At 53.4% G+C, this 22,214-nt stretch overlaps 2 protein-coding genes and 2 long non-coding RNA genes across 15 annotated transcripts in view; 1 reads left to right on the top strand and 3 right to left on the bottom strand.

Annotated features, from left to right (window-relative positions):
* Positions 1 to 2,525, top strand: part of ARHGEF6 (Rac/Cdc42 guanine nucleotide exchange factor 6) — a 41,094-nt gene extending 38,569 nt beyond the window's left edge. For all 12 annotated transcript variants that reach the window (XM_083797716.1, XM_083797724.1, XM_083797719.1 and 9 more), the window contains one exon: positions 160 to 2,525. In XM_083797716.1, the coding sequence (XP_083653842.1) occupies positions 160 to 300 (141 nt within the window). In that variant the 3' untranslated portion in view covers positions 301 to 2,525. The remainder of the gene's footprint in view (positions 1 to 159) is intronic.
* LOC310881034 lies at positions 1,362 to 6,220 on the bottom strand. Its single transcript, XR_014572071.1, has 2 exons — positions 5,075 to 6,220; positions 1,362 to 4,123 (listed from the first exon to the last, which is right to left on the bottom strand). It is a non-coding gene; the product is annotated as an uncharacterized lncRNA (long non-coding RNA).
* An 854-nt stretch (positions 6,221 to 7,074) lies between these two features.
* Positions 7,075 to 12,760, bottom strand: CD40LG (CD40 ligand). Its single transcript, XM_083796765.1, has 6 exons — positions 12,342 to 12,760; positions 10,359 to 10,496; positions 9,537 to 9,582; positions 9,244 to 9,291; positions 8,967 to 9,029; positions 7,075 to 7,648 (listed from the first exon to the last, which is right to left on the bottom strand). Exons 1-6 carry the CDS (start codon positions 12,495 to 12,497, stop codon positions 7,281 to 7,283), a joined length of 819 nt encoding a protein of 272 aa, XP_083652891.1. The 5' UTR covers positions 12,498 to 12,760; the 3' UTR covers positions 7,075 to 7,280.
* Positions 12,761 to 16,000: 3,240 nt separating this feature from the next.
* Positions 16,001 to 21,350, bottom strand: LOC310880609. Its single transcript, XR_014571801.1, has 3 exons — positions 20,710 to 21,350; positions 17,768 to 17,860; positions 16,001 to 16,414 (listed from the first exon to the last, which is right to left on the bottom strand). It is a non-coding gene; the product is annotated as an uncharacterized lncRNA (long non-coding RNA).
* Between the last annotated feature and the right edge of the window lie 864 nt (positions 21,351 to 22,214).

Here is a 22,214-nt window from a genome sequence, read left to right as displayed (position 1 = left end):
TAATGCGTGTTCATCCTCTCAGGCAAGCATTGACCTGCCAAACATCCCCGGTATCTTACTGCCCCTGAGCCACAGGCAACCAGGATAACAGAACTACCTCACTGCATCAAGTGCATGGGCATTAACTGCATCTTTGTTCTTTTATTTTTCACCTTGTAGGAGAACAAAAGGATGAAACAGTGTTTGGAGGAAGAGCTCAAATCCAGGAAGGACTTGGAGAAGCTGGTCAGAAGGCTGCTGAAGCAGACAGATGAGTGTGCCAGGGAGGACACGGGGCGCAAGTCGTCTCTGATTGCCTGAATTTGGGGAGAAGCTGCTGGCAGTGGTGTGTGACCTCAGGTGTTTTTTGGGAAGCAGAACTGGATCCTTTGCCTCTTCTTGCTCCTTATTTTGTTGGTTTGGGGGATTTTGTTACCAAAAAAATGTCAAGAGAGAAAAAAAAAATAGTTTTTCTTCCATCCAATAAGGAAATAAAGCAAACAGAAACAATCGATCACAACTAAAACAGTAAGCAAGTGGTCCATGATTCACAATTCATCTGCAGCAACTAATACCTCATCGTACCTACTACTGGGAGCAAACACAATCTCTGCTAGTGATTGCCGCTCACAAAGGGTATGGCAGCAGTTTCCTAGAGGAAGCTTAAGCACTTTTTAATGCTTTCATTCTTTTCAAAAGCACCGGTACCTATTTATTGAATGAAAACATTACTGAGTTGGCATTGAGCAGAAACCAAAAAGCACCTTGCTCCTTTTTTTCAGATAATCACAGCTGGGGAAGCTTTTCCCATCCACCTTCTTTTTTCCCCATTAGTTGACTGTAGCGAACTAGAGCCCAGCAATACTGTGGTTCCCGTGTGGCCTTGATACTGATTAAAATGTGCAATTAACATGAAGACATTTTAACTCCTTGGGGAAGTCAGATGTGGAGCACCTGTCAGAGCGCACGGGAAGGTATGTTGCACAGTACTGCCTCCTAACAGCTCGTGATTAGCACAACAGGTAACTGCTGTTCTGTCCCCAACCCCTTTCGTTAAGCATGACCTGAAACTCCTACACCCTGCTTTCTTTTCACTTTGAGTGTCCAGGTATTGTATGAGTTTATAGTTTTGCTGTGCTTCCCCTTGCAGGACATGCTTTTCTCTGTATGAAATGCAAACACTGCTTGACAGCAAAAACAACACCCGAATATGCTTGTCCCCCGCTCCCTTCTGCCCACGTTAGGCTCTCCTTCCCAAAGGCTAGGAACGTACAGCCAACGGTCACTTCTCCCCCATTGCCCCAAAGGGGCTTTGCTCTAGGAAAAAGGAACTTTTGGGATAGGAAAGGTATTTATATTCAGGCTTTGACAAGAGCTGTAACGCTCCTGGGGCAAGGACGTGCAGTACCTTCCCGATCCATGCACAGCTCCTCGAACACAGCACACGGACAACATGCATATGTATCGGCTATCTTCATCTTATTTGGTGTTACATCCTAGTTTATAACTGATGTTTTCCTTCCTTCCTTAGCAGCATTATACAAGTAACCTTCTGTTAAAGTTAATAATAAGTCTTATGTATATCACAGGGCAGCATGGTCCCAGGGTGTGCAGATACACTGCAGCTCCTTAGTCATACCGTTACATTGTTCATGAAGGATGTAATAGAGGCAATAATAATAACTCCCTCATCGCAATTAAAATTCAGCCAGAACATAGCAAATGGTGTTTGGGGAGAGCAAGACTCTGAATCATCACAAGGAATGTAAAAAGAAGCCCTCTTTAAGCTGTTTCTAGGACAAAACAGGGGCCTTTTTTTTTTTTTTTTTTCCTCTGGCTACATTTGCTATCTCCAGGGCATCCTGGTTAGACAGCAGCTCTCTGCCTCCTTGCCTGGGTACACAGTTGAAAGATTGGGTCAACAATTGAGTTCTGCTGTGCTGGATAATCATTTTCTAGGATAACGACCTTTGCTGCACAAGTTAGCACGGCTGAACCGCTGTTCTGGGATGCCATGCCCAGATGCCCCAGCATCATCCAGTCCGGCTGCCTGCTCGAGGGTGGGCTGGAAACGAGGCTAGCAATGTGCAGTCAGTGCAAGGAAGTCAACCAAGGGCCATTTGTACTCCCACGGGAAGGTAGAAATGTTTCCCTGCTGCCCACAGTTCAGTTAAAACCCATGCTGTGTACATATGCATGTTTCTAAGATGTAATGTGATGGAGGGCACACTGGGACATTTTTGGATCAGGCGTTTGTCAAGAGCTAGAAGCCAAAAAAAAGAAAAGAAAATAAAAAGGAAAAGAAGCCATGCCAGATGGACAGCAATGTTTCCATATTTACTTTGTTTACAGTGCTTTGTAAATAGGTTCTAGTGAGTCCATCTATAGATGGATGTTGTGTCAGCTGCCTTCCAGTTTATCTTTGTCATGTAGGTTTATTTACTGTAACTACTTATGCAAGTTCAACTTTTCTAACATGTTTTTATTTTGAACAGTTTTTTAATTGACATTTTCAACAAATAAAGAAGGATAAAAATCGCTTCTTAGCCCTCAGTGCTGCTTCCTTTGTGTCTGTCTCACCTCTCTCTGGGGCTGCACCCAGGGAAGCAAGTGGGCGCAGTACGAAAACCTCGCTGAGCGCTCAGCAAACATTAGAATGAAAGCAAAGCCAACACTTGCTCTGGGCATTCCTGATTTAAGAAAAGATATCAGAACACCCACAGCTTCATCATGCCCCCTCTGGTCCATTGGGCAGCGGGGAGGTGCTTGTGTGAATGGTCATGCTGGCCTTTGGACTGTCACTCCCACCACTGCATGGCCCCACAGCAGGGAGGGAGTTGGTCCTGGGGCAGGGTGATGCATTTCCCTCCCTCAAGTCCCAAACACACATTGCTAACATGGATGCTTTATGGAGAAATTGCTCTTCGTTGCACCAGTTGGTTGCTGTAGATAAGTCATTTCCTGCCTGAGATTTTTTTTAAATTTTTTTTTTCTGGGGATTAGGTGTGGTGACAGGATTTCCTTTGGTCTACCACTTGGACAAGACCTCCTGCATGCTGGTATTTTTAACTCTTTGGTGAGGATGCCACATTCTCTACCTGTGCCTGAAGTGGGTCTGGGGCTCGGCTGTGGCTGATGCTCAGAGCCAGCAGAGCAGCGGCACAGGAGAATGGCTGAGGATGGCTGTTCTCAGCATGCAGGAGGGTCCAGCCCTGCTCTTCCTCTCCAAGCACATCAGTCAGAGCAGGAGAGAGGAAAAACAAGCAAGACACACTGACCATGGGTGGAAAACACTGAGGTCTGCAAGGGAGCATGTTTGAGTCCAAGTGGTGCTTCAGGGAATTACTGCGGAGCCAGAACAGGACCACATTCAGACCCAGGTGTCCCCGAACCTGAACTGGTCAGAAGAGCAAGGACAAGGCATCCCACAGGCTCATTTTGGAGGGAACATCTCCCCTCTTGTGCCACCATGAAGCCAAATCCAGGCCTTAGCCAGAAAACCTCCATCCTACCTTCCCACTGAATATGGGGCCCATTTGTTCCCTTCTGTTATGCCAGGTCCCAAATTTTGCCCCCTTTGCACAAGTAATATAACGGAGGCAGCATCAGCATCCTCCGAGCGGTAGGGTTTGGCACCAAACAACCGTCAGTGTGAAATCAGACCAGGAAAGAAAACACCAAAAACCAGCTTCATCTGTGCAGCCCAAACCGCCGGCGTGCCTGGGGAAGCCCCGGAGGTGCCAATTCACAGTAGCCTCCCTGGCACATGCAGCACTGCCACAAACCCCCCCAAGCCTGAGCCGAGAGGATGAGGGAAGTGAAGGCTCCCACCGCCCCCGGGGCTGCGTGGCGCTCAGAGCACTGCCTGCCGCGTCCCGCTGCGTCCCGCCACCCAGCGTGGGGTCAGCGACTGCAATGCAATGGGAAGCAGGCGAGCAGGGCTGGTCTGTCTAGGGACAGGAAAAAGATCATTTGCTAGGTTTATGGTCAGACTTGACGATCTTAGAGGTCTTTTCCAGCCCGAATGATTCAGGAAGGGATGCCAGGGCAGGCTTGTCGTATCAGCAGCCACATCACAGCCACGCGGCCCTGGGCTTGGTGGCACAAGCAGGGGGGGACCCCACTTGGAAACTGGTATCACGACCTTTGTTTGGGGAAAACAAACAAAACCAAAAGCCTCATTTCTTATACAAACCTAAAACCCAATACATTTCCCAGTGGGATCAACACTTGCAAAGCCACATGAGCACCATCCCCAGCAGATGACCACGCTGTTCTCCTGCCACGGCTCATCGATGTCCCTCTGTGCCAGTCCTGCCAACGTGCCCAATGTATTCACCTCCCCCTCAGCCCCTTTTCACTTTACCCAGAACAAAGAAAAATCAGCTCACAAACTATAAATTCCGCACCCAGAGAAGTGACAGAGAGGCCCCGCAGTGAGGGAAAAATCAATGTATTGACGACCTTCAAACTTTCCACGGGGAGAGGAAAACTGTCCGCCACGGCACCGAGGAGGGGAGGAGAACAAAGCCGCTCAGGAGAAGGCCACGGTCTCAAATTCACAGCTGGATGGCAGCACACGCATCTCCTCCCCTCCCACGCATTACCTCTCATCTGCATCCCACAGGCTATTTTTGGCAAGCGAAGAAACGGAGGCAAGAAACAAAAGCCCCAGGAAAGACAGTGGCACAAGGCAAGGAGCCCCACTTGCAGGGGGAGGCAGCAGCTGTTGTTGCACAGTTTCATTTAGTGGTTTTTCAGCCCAACAGCATTTCTGCTCCTGAAGGTTTCCTGCGCCTGAGGGCAAGCACTTCCCTCCCCACCCACTCGCACCCATCCTGCTTTTTCTCCTTTCTCAGACTGCACCACTTTGATCGGTTTTTTGTTCCCTCCTGAAGTATTCAAGACCCTATCCCCACAGCAGCCATGCACATCCCCAACCCCACGCTGTCCCTGCCGCCCCTCACTGCCCCCGCCAGCCCGTCCCGCAGGGGCTGCCTGGGTTTTGGCAGCAGCAGGGACGCAGCCAAACCTGTGCCAGTGAAGGTGCTGACCAGTCCCTGCCACCCCGTGTACGGCAGCTGCAGCATCTGACCTGATGCAGCATCCAAAGCAGACAGCCCTGCAGGGTCCAGGTAGGTGCAGGAATCTTCCCTTCTAGCCAGGTGCTGTAAATCCCCCTAAATGAGCCCCTACAGCTGTACCTCATTCCTCATCGCTGCCCTCCTGCCCCCTGCTCCAGCCCAGCCTGGCCAAAATGTGCCCAGCCTGGCCAAAATGCATCCAGCGCTGCCCAGCCCCAAATCCCCACTGTGCCCCAGGAAGGGTGCAGAGGCTGCCCCAGGAAGCGTTTGGGACTGGCCGTCCCCACCGTGCCCCTGCACTGCCCTGCTGCCCTCCTATCCCCCAGACCCCGAGCAGGGCCCCAGGAAGCCTCAGCCCCAGGTGAGAAGGGGCGGTGGCATCCGAAGCAAAGTGCCCAGCCACAGACGTCCTAATTCATCGCTTGCGTTAGTTGTAGCATGAGGGTGTGCAAAGCCCTGCACTAGCACATGTTGTGGGGCACACAGCTATGCAGCCCGCACGGTGCTTTGGATGTGCTCAGAAAGGGGGACCCTAAATGTCGAAATAAACTGCAAAACAACCATGGCCACACTCACCTCATCACGCTAGGCAGTTTCCCATGCACTTTGGGTTAGTCTCTCTTTTCTGTCCACAAACACGAGGCAGTTTTAGCTCTAGTTAAATAAACAGTTTTATACATAGCACTGGACAGGAACAGTCCATTCTCTGGCAAAGTTATGCGGCTTTGGAGAACAGCCACTGAACTGCAAATTAAATTACAGCGATACCAGGCTGGCAGCCTCCGAGCAATCCTCTACTGAATCTGGGAGGGAACAGCGGCAGGCACCCACCACTGGCAATGCCCCGTGCAACGACTGCCCCGTCCGTCCTGGCGCTGCCTGCAGTTGAGCACTACAGTAGGAGCAGGTCCGCAGCCTCAAGCCAAGCAAACCCTAACGAGTGCTCAAATCTGAAATCTCTTCCACTTGCAGACCTGCTGACTTGTAAGAGTATTGCCAAGGTTTGTGCTCAGGTGAGTATCACCTGGATATTTAAAATCACTGTACCAGCAGCCTCGTGTCCTGCTATGGCTCAGCTCACCCTCCCTGTGTGCCAAGCTGGAGAAGAGGGTCAGGGGATGCCCTGGTGAGCTGTGTCACCTGGGTGCCCCTGCCTGAGAGCGTGTCCTGCCCGTCTGCATTGTCCTGCTCTCCTGCAGCACCAGAAAATGTGCCGCTGTGGACACATCCGTCCTCATGAGGACAGCCAGGAGATGCTCTACACGTGCTTCTTGGAGGACTTGGGAGGAAGCTGTTCCTGCCACCCCTGTGCTTTCCTGGTCCTCCTCCCAAGGGAAGACAGGTCTTGGGGGAGGAAGCTGGTCCAAATCTGACCATGGTGGCCAATGCCCCTTCCACAGGGTCTGAAATAATCCACAGGCAGAGGACCCTCAACCCGGGAGGAGGACAGCCTCATGAGCACATTCAGCTCACCAAGAGCAGAGCACCACCAGAGCCTTACCAGAGCTCTGGGCTGAAATCAGCAGCCACCCCTTGGCCACCAATAGCCCCTCTGGTGTAGGGCGAATTTCGCCCAGCGCAAACCCGGCCAAGGCAATGCCACTCTGAGCAAGAAGGCTTGTTGAGCTCTGTAGATAGCTATGGGTGGAAAAAAGGGAGTTCTCAAGATAACACAGGCAGTTAGGGTGGCAACGATGCATCACCAGCAGCCACCACGTAAGGACAGTGCATGGCTGATTGATTCCCTTAGAGGAGACGTTCCTAAGCCTTTTAATGTTTTTTCCGCTGATGTTTTGTAAGCAGATTGGTACAGGAGATAAGTATGAACCTAGCGTGGAGTGGAGTACCCTGAGCCATCCTATGGTGTTAGGAAAGAAAGGCTGCTGGTAGAGCCTGCTAAATAAAGCTTACGTGGTACAACGGAGCCATCCTCCCGGCCAGGCGAGCGGGGCACGGTGGCACACGGCCCCAGCACCTCCCAAATGGTCAGCAATGAAAGAAAACAGCAAAGTGCAGACAACGACAGCTTCAAACTTTGTTCCATTTCTGTTCTTAGGGCCCCTTGGCCCTCATTAATAAATAACAAAATATACAAATTAACAAACAAGGACAATAAAGAGGCAGAGGAACATAAATACGGGAAACAAGGAGAGCCACTTGGCTCAACAAAGTCGGGCTGGGCCTCCTGGGGGGGGTGCGGCTTGGAGTGGCCCCCTCCTACAGCTTGAAGATGCCAAAGTAGGTGCTGCCATGGCTGTAGTTCACTATCGTTGAGTCTGTCACGTTGACAAAGATCATGTCGCCCTCCCGGAGCTCAAAGACACCTCCCTCCCGGATGGACTGGAGGTCACAAACAGCCGTGGAGGTGCTGTGCGTGTTGAGTCCCTTCAGCAAGAGCCGGTCCTCTTCCATGGGGAGGTACAAATAAATATAGAGGGTAAACGGTGCCGAAGCCGCTGCCTTGGTGCAGAAGCTGACTTGTGCGTAGATGTAGTAGAGCCCTGCCTTCTCCACCTTCAGCTTCCCCTCGTGGTAGGATATCAAGCTGTTCATCGGGGCGTAGTTCGTCGTCTTCCACTCTAGCACTGTGAGGAGAAAGCACGGCTGTTGAGCTGGGACAGATCCAGCTTGGGAGGCTGATTTTTGGGGGATAGCCCCATGGATATTGGACATCACAGCCTCCATCCCCTATGGGGCAGGCAGGGTGGTGCTGTCCATCTCAGGACACCATCTGCAGCCCATGGGACAGGGGTCCCTGTCTCCGAGGCCGGGGCATGCTTAACCCCTGTTTCTGGTTGCTGGCCTGCCCTGCCACAAGCCCTTGTGTTGATGATATGAGTGGAGGACCACTTTGCTTCCTTTGTCTAGCCAAGTGGAAATACTTGGGATGGAGGACTGCAAACAGTTGCCACTACAGGCCAAGTTCCCTGGTATCTCCGTGCCTTTTGGTGGCCCAGCCTCCAAGCCCTGCGAGCACTTCCAGAACACCCTTCAGTTCCTGTATTCAGAGGCACCCATCCCAAGCCATAGAGTTTTTCCAAGCCGGAAAAACTGCATTTCTTCCAAAGTCCTTTCTCCACTTAGCCTCCACCAGCTCCTGGAGAAGGTAAGACTTCTCCAGGGAAGTACAAAAATGACCGTCCCTCAGGTTTGGTGCACTGGGTCCCCGGCAGGGTGCAGAGCTCCAAGGGTCTGCATGGTACGTGCTGCTCCCACCTCCCAGAGCTCTGCTCACCTCACAGACCTGCTGCTGCCGTAGCTTTTGGGGCACTAGTGGTGCCACGGCCATGGGTGTTGAGCAGGGCTATGGCTCTGGGGAGGGTTCTGCACCTCCTTCCTACAGAGACAATCATGCGAGCAGCGAGGGTGAGCAAACCAGCTCCAAACCCTGCTCCAGGGGGAACCGCACACAATCTGTGGTCTGTGCCCGTGCATCCCACGGGGACACCCCTGCTCCCCACCTCCGAGCTGCGGAGCCAGCTCCAGGCAGCCTGCTGAGCGCGGGGCAGCGTCAGCCTGCTTTGTGATCGCAACAAGCACTCGAGCGGGGAGTTTTAAAAGGCAGCAAGCATCTCGCTTCTTTGATCTTATCTAACACAGAGCTTTCCACAGGTAGACTGAGCTCTGGGTGAATTGCTGCGTCAGAGATGGAAAGAGCAGTTGCTGATTACTGGCAGTTACTCCAGAATTAAATCAAACATGCTCAGATTGAGAAATCCTTGCCAGGTTGAGAGGCTGACCTTGCAAACTCTTATTCACCTCGGTTGGCCTTGCTCTTGCAGGTGGGAGGTTTGCTTGTGCCATGGGACACGCTCCTGTGCTGGAGGCGCAGCGTCCCCGTCCCTGTTGGATACCCACCACCATGCCCAGCCCTGCCGGCTGGCACCGAGGGCTCTGCCTTACCTGGCACCGCCTTGCTGCTCCTCTGCCCTGCCAGGTGGGCTGCAATCGGCTGCCTCTTCTCGGCTGAAATTGGGAAAGGCCGGTGTTACTGAAGGCCGAGCACCCTCTCTCCCCCCTGCAGCATGGCTCTCCACCAGGACCGCAGCGCCTCCCAGCCTTGGGGTTTCCCCAGGGGCCAAATCCAGCTCAGAGACACAGTCTCCAAAGCAGCCCCCGAGTGAGGCAAGGTCTGGCCTCTGCTTAGCAATGACAGGACCTGGACGTGTCCGCTCCTTACCTGCCACGGATGTCTCATTCCTGCTCTTCGAGTGGGGGTGCTCATGGCCTGCAAGGAGAAAAGGCCGCGGTTTTAATTTTGGGTTCATTTTCGTTGACTTTGTGCAGTGCAGCTGACTGGAGAGATAGCCGTGCCTGGCGCCCGGTCTCTGCCAGCTCTGTGTCGTGCACAGTCCTACCCCCATGGGGACGCCCTGCTACGCCCGGCTGACCCCACCACGGGCACCAAAGGACCCGACCCTGTCCCCTGCAGCCGCTCGTCTCCCCGCCCTCCAGCAGCACCAGGACACTCACCTCTTTGCATTTCAAACTTTGGCCCCTCCTTGTTGGCTGCCCCATCCTGAAACAACAGCAAAAATATACATTCAAAACATATATTCTTACGTTTCTAAAATATAATATTTTAAGATGTACAAATCAAACATTGGAAAAGCCTACCAAGCCCCCCAGGATTGTGTGTGGCCATGGTCTGCCCTGATTTTTGCAGAAGGCAGGGTTGCAAGGCTTTTGTTCTTAGGTTTAAAATGCTGTGCAATTAATTTAAAAAATGTTGTGCAATTAAAATGTTGTGCAAGGTGGCTCTTCTGCACCCAAGTGAGAGAAGTCTCTGGCCTGGCGGGAGGTGATGTCCCTGAGCCATGGGGAGGCATTTGCATAACACCTTCCTCCTCCTCCTCCTCGCAGGAGCTGTGCCGCCTGGCCCAAGCCCTGCACCGTCATCAATGTCTAGGCAAAGAGAGCATAAAGGTGCTCCCACCATCAAGTGGCCACGAGCATCCTCATGCCCACCAGGTGCAGGATGCAACAAGGTGCCGGACAGCAGAAAATCAATATTTTTCAGGCCACGATGGAGCACAGGGGTGGCAGCTCCATCCCGCCCCACCTTGGGCATGCCACAGTTGGCTCAAGCCCGCTTTGAGCAAAAATGGATGAGAGCGATGTCAATACAGTGTAAAAATATAGTGTTAAAAAGAAAAGTATAATAAAGGTCACGTGCTCTGCAGCCCCAATGTTAAGGACACCCCTGGCTTTCAAAAAAGCTTTGGGTGATGTGTGTGTGCCTGGGATCCTCCCTGCACCTTCAGCAGGGTCTGTATCCACTCAACAGCAATCTACCTTGCACTGGAGGTCCTTGAAGCCTTTTAAAATTTTTTCACAGTCCAATAACGTCGACTTCTGACCTTCTGCTGTTTGACATTTCTGTACTTTCCTCAGGAAGATGTAGTCTTCATTTAAGCTCAACGCCTCTTCCATCTGCCGGCGGGGGAAAGAAGAGAGGGTCAATGGGCTGTTACTGGGAAAAGCAGGAGCGCAGCCAGGCGATATCTACCCCTTCCCACGAGAAACCGCGGCTTGGAAGCTCGGTGGCAGTTGCTCAGCTTTGGGAGGAGAGGGGCAGACTCCCACAAGCTGCCGGCACGGCCTGCGGGCACACATCCACCAGGAGCTGCACCGACCCGCTGGCGTGCAGCGCTGGGTGAGAGGAGAGCTGCTCCCACCCTCCTGGACCTGCATCAGTAACTGATTTATATTTTCCGCTCTGCTTTTTACAAAAGGTGGCCGGCAAATGTGCGTCTGACTGCATCTATGATAGTGGCACAGAAACGCCAGCGAGCAGTTTGGGCAGGCTGCTGGGAAGCCTGCCTAGCCCACCGGGGGCAGCTCCTTGGTTTTGGGTAGCTTATTGGCTAAACGAGCTGCCAAAAGGCCAGCACAGCTTGTGAAGTGGGGCTGAATTCTGCCAGGAGTTTCAGATTAAAAAAAAAAAAAAAAAGATTAAAAAAATCAGAAAGCTGAAAAAGAATGATATATATAATTATATAGATATAAATATATTAATATATATAAAATCATATATAAAATATGATTATATATTATATATACAATTAAAATATAAATATAATTATATTATATAATATGATATAATATGACGTAATCGTATTCATATAATTATATATATACATACATAAAAATATTGATTTTTGAAATGACACCTGTTTTCAGAAAAATCTAATATTTGGCTAGGCAACAAAGAGAAGTCCAGGCTGACTTCTGGCAATGCTGGGTCATGTTTAAAACCTGCCACGAGCGCTGCAGAGAGCTGCAATCCTCCTGCCCCTTACGACTGCGCCTCATCTGCTCCGCTCCAGTGGGGCAGATGCCACGGCCCGGAGCTGCCACACTTGGCTCCAGCAGGGACCCCCAGCCCCCAGGCCGCAGCCCTCGATGCAGCAAAGTCCCCCTCCCACCCTCTGCTCCAAGCCACCCAGCTCAGATTTGCTGCCAGCCCGTGAAGATCGGCAGTCACCCACTCGTATCTCAATTCGGATCAAGAAAACACATTTAAAACCCACTTATACAAATCTTATCTTTGCATCTGCTGAGGAGATGGGTTTTCTGTAACTGGTAGTCTCTGCGTTTTCTGCTTTGGGAAAGAAATGTTTTAGATCGGTGACTTTAAGCAGCATGCAGTGCAGCTGCAGTCACAGCAACCTCAAAAACAGGTTTTCAGTTTTTTAAATTTTCAGTATGTATTGTCCCACGTGTGGGACACGATTATGGATATTGTGTCTGTTTCATAAAAATAAAGACAAAGTATTAAGATCCACTGTTTCCTTCCCAAAGCAGAAAGACAGTATCTGAAGTGAGATGTTGGTAAAATTAATACATGCAAACACAGAAAAAAATCATTTCTGGACTCCCTCCTCCTCCTGATGAGCGTCCCGGTGCTGCCAGGTGCCATGGCACCAGAACGACCACCAGGTAACCCGAAAATCCTGAAACAGTCCTTCGTGTTTAAGCCCCCTCTCCTCTCCCAGACTGGCCACTGTCTGCCAGGTTTGCTCTTAGCAGCTCCTCTTAATTGACCCATTCTCTCTTTGTTAATGAAGGGAACGGGTCTCTTCCTCTGCGTACATCTTCACTTAGTGGCAAATTAAAGCAGAAATAAGAACATGGGTGTATAAACACCACTCCTGCATCAGTCCAGTGGCCATCATCATCTTGCACCATATTCACCCTGAGGGTGACCAGGGCTCTGCACACCGAAGGCAAATTGTGTTAGCAATCCAGCAGAGACACCCTTATCTCTACACTTACCTTATCCATCTTCATGTGAAGATACAAACAGAAGAGTACAGTCCCGATCGTCTGTACTACCATAAATACAGCGAGGAAGCACATGAACATTTTCATGGTGCTGGGAGAGGTGCTGCTCATGGATCGGGGTGCAGCAGAGCTGTAGGCTTCATTCATCCTCCGGGCACGTTGCTGGGGCGCCTTCAAATGATCTGCTTGCAAGTAGCATGAGAACTGTTGTGTGAGCACCCGCTGCTCAAGGGATACAGGTTGCAGCAACCTACACTTCCTGGAAAAAAACCTTCGTAGTGGGTACGTTTGTTCACTACCATCTCCCACAACAAAAAAAAAAAAAGGTTACTTAGACTTTCTTCTCTGGTTCACTTCCATGCTTTTTCCTACCATCCTACCAGAAGCAGATATCGATTCTTATTCCGTATATTCATATTTGCCTTCGAAACGCTCCTGACTCTGCCCCGGTGTTTTTTTCCTGTTGTGGATGAAAACCTCACGACTAGTCATCCTCAGAGCAACGAAGACTGTGACTCCACGGGCAGCACTGCTGAGTGGTGGTGCGGGCTGCCAGGGGTTAGGAAGCACTTGGGAAGTCAGCTGTTTCTCAGAAGGAGAAGAAGGGCTTTCTGCTCTCTGTTTTCTTCATGAGAAGGACAATTGTGCAGTGAGGATGCTTGGCTGAGGCAGGTGGGTTGTGCTGGCTCCTGGCCTTCCCTCGTGCTCCCCATAGGTGAAGCCTGCCCAAGTAAGATGGATGCTCCTGGGGAAAGGGACGTCTCTTTGGGCACGGGGACCCCAGTGTGGGTGTCGTGCTCCTTGACGGACAGCCAGCAGGACTTTGGGTCTCAGTGCTTGGCCACCAGTTTGGAGAGACAAGTTTTGAGCCGCTTTCCCAATACCACAGTGAGGTTCTTACCCTGCATCCATGGGCACAAGGATCCTCAGATCGTACTCCCATTTACACATATGATTTTTATCATCTGGGCATAAAAATGGCTACAGGGGACATTGCCGCTCCTGACAGCCACTGACGTCCCAGCACAACCTCCATGCAACTTCAGGCGACCCATGTCCTCCCCACATCCCCTGGCCCAGCAGCAGAGGTGTGGTCCTGCCCCTGAGCATCTCCCGCCCATGTTTCCAGCTCTTCAGGCATCTGACACTACACAGCCATGGAGAACCCATACAAAAATTCATGGTAAATGCAGAGGGGCCTTGCTTTCAAGAAGGGACAGGTCTCCTTTGCTCCATGCTAGAGCAAAGAGGATGAAGCTGGGCTGCCAGGCTGCCTGCACGGGGGCTGGGGCGCTGGTTTAAAGGCAGCGCTCAAACTATCATGCAAAGTTGTTTTGAAAGTAACAGCCTGAAGGCAACGGTCTTATCAGATGTGCATGCAGCAAATAAAGGGCCGGATCCTGCCAGCAGCAGAGGGGCACTGAGCAGGGTGCTGCTTGCCTGGCAGCCACAGCAGAGGATGGCACTCAGCACCGTGGGGTTGCTCAGCGTGGCAGGATGGGGTCCAGCATTCGCTTTTTCTATCTACCCAATCTCTCGCATCCTGTCCTGTGTGGTTAGGGTGCTCTTAGCTGCAAATGCAAGCTCTGGTAACAAAGCACAAACATCTCTGCAACTCAGTCAGCTTTTGACCTTGGCAGGTTACCGTGTGCCTAAATATAGCACCCAAATCACAAACGTGTGACAGCGCCAGGGTCTTTGTTGGCAGCAATTCAGTGACCAGGCAGAGTCCAGCCTGGGGCTGATGCCCCGATGGTGCTCTGGGGCCATGCGTTCCCTTGCTAGGGCTGCTGCCTCCCTGTACCAAGGGGAGCTTTGGGTTGGGTCTGTAGCACACCCCCCACACACACAGAGCCTGAGGGCTCTGCCAACCAGTGCTTTCCTTCCTTTCTATCTTAAAATTGGTGTTACCTTTAGAAATGCCAGCCCTGGCCCCCTGGCAGGGGTCTGAGCTGTCGCCAAGCCCCCAGGCACTGTCTGCCATGGAGAGCTTTCCACCTTCACCAGCAAGAAGCTGTTTCATGGTGGACATCTCCAAGGACACCCCATGGCACTGAGGGCCACAGCTGTGCTGCTGTATGGGGCTTGGGGCCATGGCGAGCACCAGCGCCCGTTCTCCAAAGTCCTCGTCCCATGCATTGACCAGATGGCAATCACCGACATTTTCCAAGGCTCTTCAGAGTTTCCTCTGAACTGAAGAGTTATGTTTGGAGGAAGTCTTCATATGAGAAACAAGACGACATGAGAAGTCATTACTTAATACTTTCCCCGAATCCTGAGTGTCAGGACTCAGAGGCAGTCGATAACGTGTGAAACCACAGCAGTGAGTGATGCAGAGAGCAAGTGAGGTTTTGCACAGCTATTCCTGAGCCCTGGCCGTCCCCATCAGACGAAACTTTTTCAAAGACGTTTCTGGATAGTCACCCATCACCGTTTCACTGAAATGAGAAGAAGCTGCAGGTAATGACGGAAAAAACCCGGCACAGCTCTGGCCGCGTTGCACACACCTGGCTGGGGAGGCAGAAGTTCGGCGAGGATGAGGAATGGCTCCCCTTCAGCATCCCCAACACGAAACATCGGCAGAGGGCTGGCCAGCCTGCTCTGAAAACCAGGAAACCCGTACTCAGTAGTTACCAGCGCCCTGACAAAAAAGACGGGGTGGAAATTATGACGGGGGGGGGGGATCCTGGCAAAGATTCGTCAGCACGCCTCGCTGGGAGGGCAGGCTGGCTGCTCCTCTTCAGGAAAACATTGCTTTGTGTTGGCAACCCAGCCCTGGCCGTCTCCTCCAGCCCCCGTCACCAGGTCCTGTGGTGGCTCCTGCTGGGGGGCAGGAGCCCAAACCTATGAGGAGGTGTTGGCTGAGCTCTGGGCAAGGCAGAGCCCCGTCGGGCCATGCCCTCACCTCTGCTGGGCGGCGCCAGGCAGGCTGGTGGGTGCTCTGTCACTGTTTCACACAGGTGGTAGGGATGGGGCAAGAGGCTCCGACTCCTCAAAGCTCATGTCATCTCTTGCCAGGGTCAGGTTGTGTCATGGCTGCACATCCTTGGCCGCTTGGCTGCTGTAGGAGCTTGGGGGAGTGTTGCAGAGAGGTGAAAGAGGGTCATGGTCCGGCGGGCTGATAGGCAACAGAGGAGGACCCAGTGCCCGAGGGAAGAGCCTGTCTACATGGGATTTCCCCGGGGAAGGTGAAGTTCACCTGCACCTGGTGACAAGCCCATCGCTGAGCAACCAAAAGGGCTTTCTTTCACCCCAAACTCTCTGAACACAACCATAACCATCCGCTTGCGCACCCAAACGGGCACGGTTCCTCCGGCCAGATAACGCCTGGGTGAGACGATGGGAAAATGTGATCCATCGCTTGCATTCCTATTGACCTAGTTGCGGTATTTCCGCTGATCAGCAAATTGTCTCCGCTGCACTCGGCACTCGGGGCTTTGTTTACCGAGAAAATATCCGGTTGCCTGCCACGGTGATCTGTCAAAGGCTGGGAGCGGTTCTGAATGCAGTAAGGTGAAAGCTAACGAAAAGAGAGTGATTTTTTGGGTGCCCGCTGCGGTTTCGTATAACTAGCTCTATAAATCGTGCTGCTCACCTCACATACTCTTTACAATTAACAAAAGCCAGGTGCTGTGAAGTACTAAGAACAATACATTCAGAAAGAGGATTTTATTCTGAGTCACAAAAGGAGTTTGCTTGCAATGCCGTGGGAGGGATGCAAAAGGGAACCTGTAAGAGAAACCTGAATTTGTCCCTTCAGCGCAGGGCTATGGTTACAAGGGAAATTTGAGCTTGTCCATAATTTGTTTTGTCATTTCTTTAGATTTTCCTTTTGCTGTATCTCCCAAGTCCTCAGGATTACGCCTGTCACCAGAGAGACGGGACAGACAGAGCCAGAACGTCACAGAAAACATCACCAGCATCCGGAGAAAGAAAGGTTACATTGCAGTTTCCGTTCATTTCTTTAACTTCGTATGAATTAGAGAATGCTCCAGAGTCAAGAGCAGCAAGAAGCAGGCTCAAGGACAGGAGGAGAGGTCAATACTTGCGATGGTCACGTCTCCCTGTGGAAGAAAACAGCAGATGTTGGCTGTAGATAATACTACTATAATAATACTACTGCGATAATGGCAGGCTGCAGCCTGGTCGTTCGTGGTGTCCTTCACCCATGGAGTCCCATGTGGAGGTCAGCAACCTTCCCAGGCTCCAGCAGGCGTGAACACGAGCCGTCCTGGGCTGTGGCACAGCCTGGCTGCTGGGGAGCGCCCGGGCTGAGGAGCCAGGGGCCAATGCCCAGGCAGGTGAGGGGACATCTGCCCCTTCTCTGCCACCTTGCAGAGCAGCAAAGAGCAATGGGGAAAGGCTGCAGGGGACAGCACCAGGTGCTGCTGTCCCTCTGAGCTGCCCTGCTCCGAGGGCTGTCGTCTCCTGTGCCCTTCCCACTGTCTGTCCTCTCCTCCAGCCCCTTGGATGCACTCCAAGCTGGTCTTTCCCAAGGGGATTGGGGGGGTGAAGGGCCAGGAAAGGCAGAGGAACCGGCCCCGTTGGAGGACAGAGAGCACCGAGGGGCACGTGGCTCTCGTCACCTCTGGGCAGCACATGCCACATCTGGGCAGCGACGCCAGCCCTGCCGCGCTGAGCCACTGAGGGTGCGCATCTCCAAACTGCTGATGCAGAGCCTTCCTGCGGCCGTGAAACCACAAATGGCACTAGAAACTTCTTGCTGTGACGGCTGCACCTACCTCTCCCGGCTTCCTAAAAATAGAGCTTGGCACAGGGCACGCTGCAGCCCCGGCCCTGCCAAACAAGCGTGAGTCACCACGGAAGAAGGCAGGAGCACCCCGCACGTCCCGGGGTGCAGCTCTGCCCAGCGCAGGGTGCAGAGACCCAGAGCCATCAAAGCCAAAGCGAAACGCGCTGGGGATGAGCAAAGCACACGGGAGGTTTTGCACCCAGCGGCCGCCTCCCACGGCAAGGTGCCATTGGGTGGGTGGGGGGGGGCCCAGCTTTATCTGTGCGTCGCCCCCGGCTCCCCAGCCCAGGACGGGACCAAAACAGCCACGGCATCTGCATCTGTGTGGGGCTGGCGAGCAAAACAAAAGTCTCAGGGGCAGGGGAGGAATGCGGCTGCTCCCCCCATGCCATGGGGGCCAGCAGTGCCCACCAGGGCAGGGCCACCCACCCTCCAGCTCCCACCACCCCACCGGGGTCCCCGCCACCTGGGTGGGAAATGCCCCTAGGTCAGGGTCTCTACCTAAGGACGGGATCACAGCCCATGGCCGAATTTCGGGATGTGAAATTATCAGACAATGGGGAATCACCCAAAGCTGATTTGGCAGCCTCTAATTTTAATCTTCCGCCTTGCTCTCCCACTCCGAGCATTCCTCCAGCACCACCTCAACCCTCCAGAGCAGTACCCGTGCAGAGAAGGTGGCAGAGGTAGCCGGGTGCTGCTGGGGCTGTTTGGGCTTCTGTCCACCTATGGCACACGGTTTGTGTCACCAGGCAATCTGGAAAGCAAAGGCACGTTGTGTTGTACTCCTGTCTCATCACCCCACGTGAGATCGGCCATGCTCTGAGTGGTGACAGCAGGGGCTGGAAAGGCTGGTCGCTAAATCTTATTAATGTTTCCTCTTGCATTAAAGTAGAATTTAGACACTGTGGAGAAGATGGTGGCCAAACCCACTTGAAGGGGTCCCCCTAGAAATGCTGGGCAGTGAGAGAAGTGGTGTCTGCTTGGGAGACACCCAGCGTGCATCCCCTTGGGTCACTGGGGTCCCCTGGGATCCTGCACAGCCCCGAGGTGAGAAAGGGAGTCACGCTGCTGAAAACAACAGGAGGCAGGATGGCAGGGGTGAGCTGCCGAGTGGGCGAGCCTGCTCGAGAGGGGCAGACAAAGAGAAAAGCTTTAGCCCCTGCCTGGGATTGACCATACCATGGAGAAGGCAGCACCTGCATGTAAATCCACACCCTGCCACACTTCCCTAACAAATGCTCAGTCTGAGAGCCCAAGCAACGTGATGCACACGCGTCCTGAGCCAGCCAAACCAATCCCGAATCTCTCACAGAGCGACGCGAAGGCAGGGGAGCATCGCCTTCGGTCGTGTGCAACTGATGCTGCAACGGTAACCCACAGCGCTTCGGTCTCAGCGCTGGCAGCAGCGAAGCTCTGAGCCGGCCTCGTGGGTGTTGCTGTGCCTGCCGGGAGCCCTCTACCCATGCCCCATCCCGGCCATGCTGCAGCACCACGGCCTCGGCTGGTTTGCAGCGGGCCTGGCCACAGCTCGCTCCGAGGCCACGCTGCAATGGCCCGAGCCTTGGGCCGCGGTCGTGCTAAGGAATCCAACACAAAATCCCTGTGAGCTTGCGAGAGATGCGGCAGAGAGCGGATGCTAAAACAACTCTGCCATCTACTGACTCCTCGGCTGCCCTCCCTCCCCCTGCCCATCCCTCCATCCCTGCTGCGGCCACGCTGAGGCTAAAAACGAAGCGTCTGGCCGGATCGGAGCACCATCGCCTCTCTAGTGAAATTAAAAGGAAACGACACAGGCAGAGGTGGAAATAGAAGAAAAACAGCCCTGAGGGCCTCAGGCCTGGCGTCGTGCACCCGTCACCCTGCCAGCATGGGAAGGCACCTCTTGGGCTGAGCCCTGGCCACGGGGTCGGCTCCCTCCTTCCAGCACCGCAAGGCAACGGAGCCGCTGCTGCAGAAACTGTCAGTGGGAGGCACCAGCCACGAGGACGTCACCTCGGGGTGCTTCTGCAGAGGAAAATGTCAGCAGCATGGTGACAAATGTCAAACCTGCATCTCAGAGGCCACGCACAGCCTCTCCCCGTAGTCCGCTGGGGAGGTACCAGATGAGGACATTTCCGTGGCCGTGCGGCAGCGGGATGATGCCACCGAAAGCATTGATGTGAGGGTGTGTAAAATGTTTCTTTCTAAAGAGGAGTGCACAGAGGAGCTGTGGCACGGCCATGGGCTCTCAGCTGGCTGCACTGGAGCCTCAGGGTCCTGAGCTCTGCGCTGCTGCAGGCTCTGAGGTCCCTTATGCCCTCTCTTAGTGCCTTGGGTGAGCAGGGGACAGGGTGACAAAGCAAAGATCACGGTAGCTGCATAGACAGGCTGTTCCACAAATATAGTATTTTGCATACTTCGTTTTCAACACAGGCATCAATGACTGAAGGCTGTGCTGCAGCTCTAACTCTCCTGCTCACTCGCACAGCATCTCCATCAGAGCCAGGCACTTTTGTCACCAGGAAGCCCTGTTTCGAATAATTTTGTCATCTGCTGGAGAGAAGCAAGACTCTGAGCATCCTGCTGAGCTATCTGGGCTATGCATCCTTTCCGCAAAGGGTGCTTCACACTTGAAAATGAGTAATGAGGTCAACAGACGTGGCCTCACACAGCACCATGCAAAGGCATGGCATCGGGTAGCCCACCTCCACCGCTCCTTTCTGCCCTTTTCAGCCAGCCCCAGCACTTCTGATGGCACAGGCGGCTGCAGTGCCGAGATGCTGCTCCCACCTCCAGCCAAGCCCACCCCTCTCAGGCAGCATCACTTCTCCTTGGGTGTCTGCCTTTAGCTAGAAGGCACAAGGCTCCAGGAAAAGCTTGGAGATGCTGGCTCTGCCCACCAAAATTGTCTGTGCAATGGCTGGGAGCTGGCTCTGGCTCCGCAGGCAGCGGGTTGGAGCCTGAGCCAGGGTGGTCAGCGGGACCCTGGGCTTGGGAGAGGGCAGCAGGGTGAGCTGGGGGCTCAGGATGCTGTGTGGAGGTGGCTTTGCAAGGATGTCCCCAGCACCTTCACTCCTAAGGGAAGTAGCTATTTTCAGAGCCATCCAGATCTCCATCACCTGCGTTTTGTGACCAGAAGGGGCTCAGTGCAGGCAGTCTGGAGCTGACGGCAGCCTATCCTGGGCAGGCTCTGGACCATTTTAACACCCTGTTCTTCCTTCACCTCTTACCCTGCACTATGGCCCTGGAGCATCCCCTCCATGGGCTGGGAGTCCAGGTTGGCAGATCTGCTGCAGCCGTCCCCAGGCATGACCAGTGGTTTGTGTTTGCACTGCTGCTGATCGCTGTGAATGTCACCACTGCGGCATCAGCCTTCTCCAAGGTGCCAAAGGGAGGGAGCAGAGAGGGTTTAGGCAGGCCAGGGCTCCCCCAGAGCTCCCCAAGTCAGAGAAGAGGCATTTCCGAGAAGTGGCTGCAGCCCCCGTGAGTCACAGCTCAGGTGGGGAGCCGGGCATCTCCCGTCCTTCCAGGAACGCAACGGCAGAAAATGCTGCAGCCTCACCCCATGGCCCTCTGACACTGGGAACAAATTCACTGCAGTTTCTGGGTACAAGTCAGCCTTACCAGCAGATGTGAAACACTTCTCGGAGCTTGCAGGCTGCTTGCAGAGGGCTGGGAGACGTCAGCTTGCCTCGTGTTCACCACAGGGGCCAGGCTCGCACCCAGGCGGCTGCTGCAGGGTGCTGCTGCGCTGGGAGCCCCGCACCCGGCCCCGGTCATGGCCGCGTCCTGGCAAGAGCAGGGTGAAATGAAACAGTGCCTGGAGTCCCTCGGGACAGCAGGATGGGGCTAAAAACCTAAATGAGAGCTAGCCACATGCAGCCTCCCCACGGTCACATCACACTGGAGGAACAAGCTGCATCTGGAAAAGGCTACAGCAAACTTACCCCACTTACCCTTAAATCGGACACAGAGCTCTGGGTGCATGTGCCGGGGCTGATCCTTACAGCAAACTGCAGAATTATGCGATTCAGCTTCCCTGCTAACATCCCAGTATAAAGCTCCTACTGCCCCAGAAGATTTCTAAAAGCCCTGAGAAATCCCTCTCTAGCTGCAAAACACCATGAAAGAAAAACCCATAGAACATGTTGAAGGAAAACACCCAATGCCATGGACCATAAGGAGCGAGAAAAGGATTGTGTTCAGGGAGGGGAAGAGCAACATGCTGCTCTCAAGAAACCGTCACCATTTTGCTGAGCCATGAGAAAACCTACCCACATAAGTGCTGAGTGTGGTCAGCCCTGTGACTGTAACCTGGGGCAGCTGTGCTGGAAACGGGGCTGAGCGGTTTGAGAGAAAGGAAAGCAAACCCCACAAACGTCCCGGCTCCTTCCCTCAGGCTCCTTCATGCCTGCCACGGGCCAGAGCCGTTGGGATGTGGCTCCTGTTGGGTTGTCCTGCTGCAGTCTGTGTCAGGATGCTCGCGGTACCCTGGAGAAGCCAACTGGGCTGGATTTCACTAGAGGTGGGGCATCTCTGCTGCTGGGGAAGATCCAGGGGTGGAAAAAGGCAAACCTACTCCGTGGGTTTAGAAAAGAGTCACTGTGCCAGCTCTCGCCTGAAGAACAATAGGATTTCAGAGGGGAATTCGCTTCCCCTGCTGCACACAGCATCCCACGAGATGCAGCTGCTGAGGAGCACGAGTGAGCTTTTGGGTTTCCTGAGCACAGAATTCCCCCTAATTCTCAACAAACTAGGCAGACCCTCTGCAGTCAGCAGCAGTATTGTAGCAGCTTGGTATTGCGGTGCGATACCGAGCCCCAGTGCTGCTGCACACACGCACGTCTCCTCCCCACCAGCCATCCCCCAGGACCAGAGAGGTCTCTGGCAGCGCCACGTGCAGAAGCCTACGTTTGGGGCAGGAAGGCAAATTTCCCCCCAACTCCCTCTTTCAGCGTGTGAAATAACAGGGGAGCACATGGTCTCCGAGGCGGCCATCAGGACCTTCAGAAAGGGACCGCTTAGGTTTTTCTCTTTTATTTTGCACGGCAAGAACATCAATGGAACTGAAAGTAGGTTCACACCACAGTGCCCACCCATGCAAAGCTATAATGAACCACAAAACCAGG

This window comes from Anser anser (genome assembly GCF_964211835.1).
Source record: "Anser anser genome assembly, chromosome: 13".
In the NCBI taxonomy this organism is placed as follows: domain Eukaryota; kingdom Metazoa; phylum Chordata; class Aves; order Anseriformes; family Anatidae; genus Anser; species Anser anser.
The sequence above is the reverse complement of the archived record's forward strand: the minus strand, read 5'-3'. Positions and strand labels throughout refer to the sequence as shown.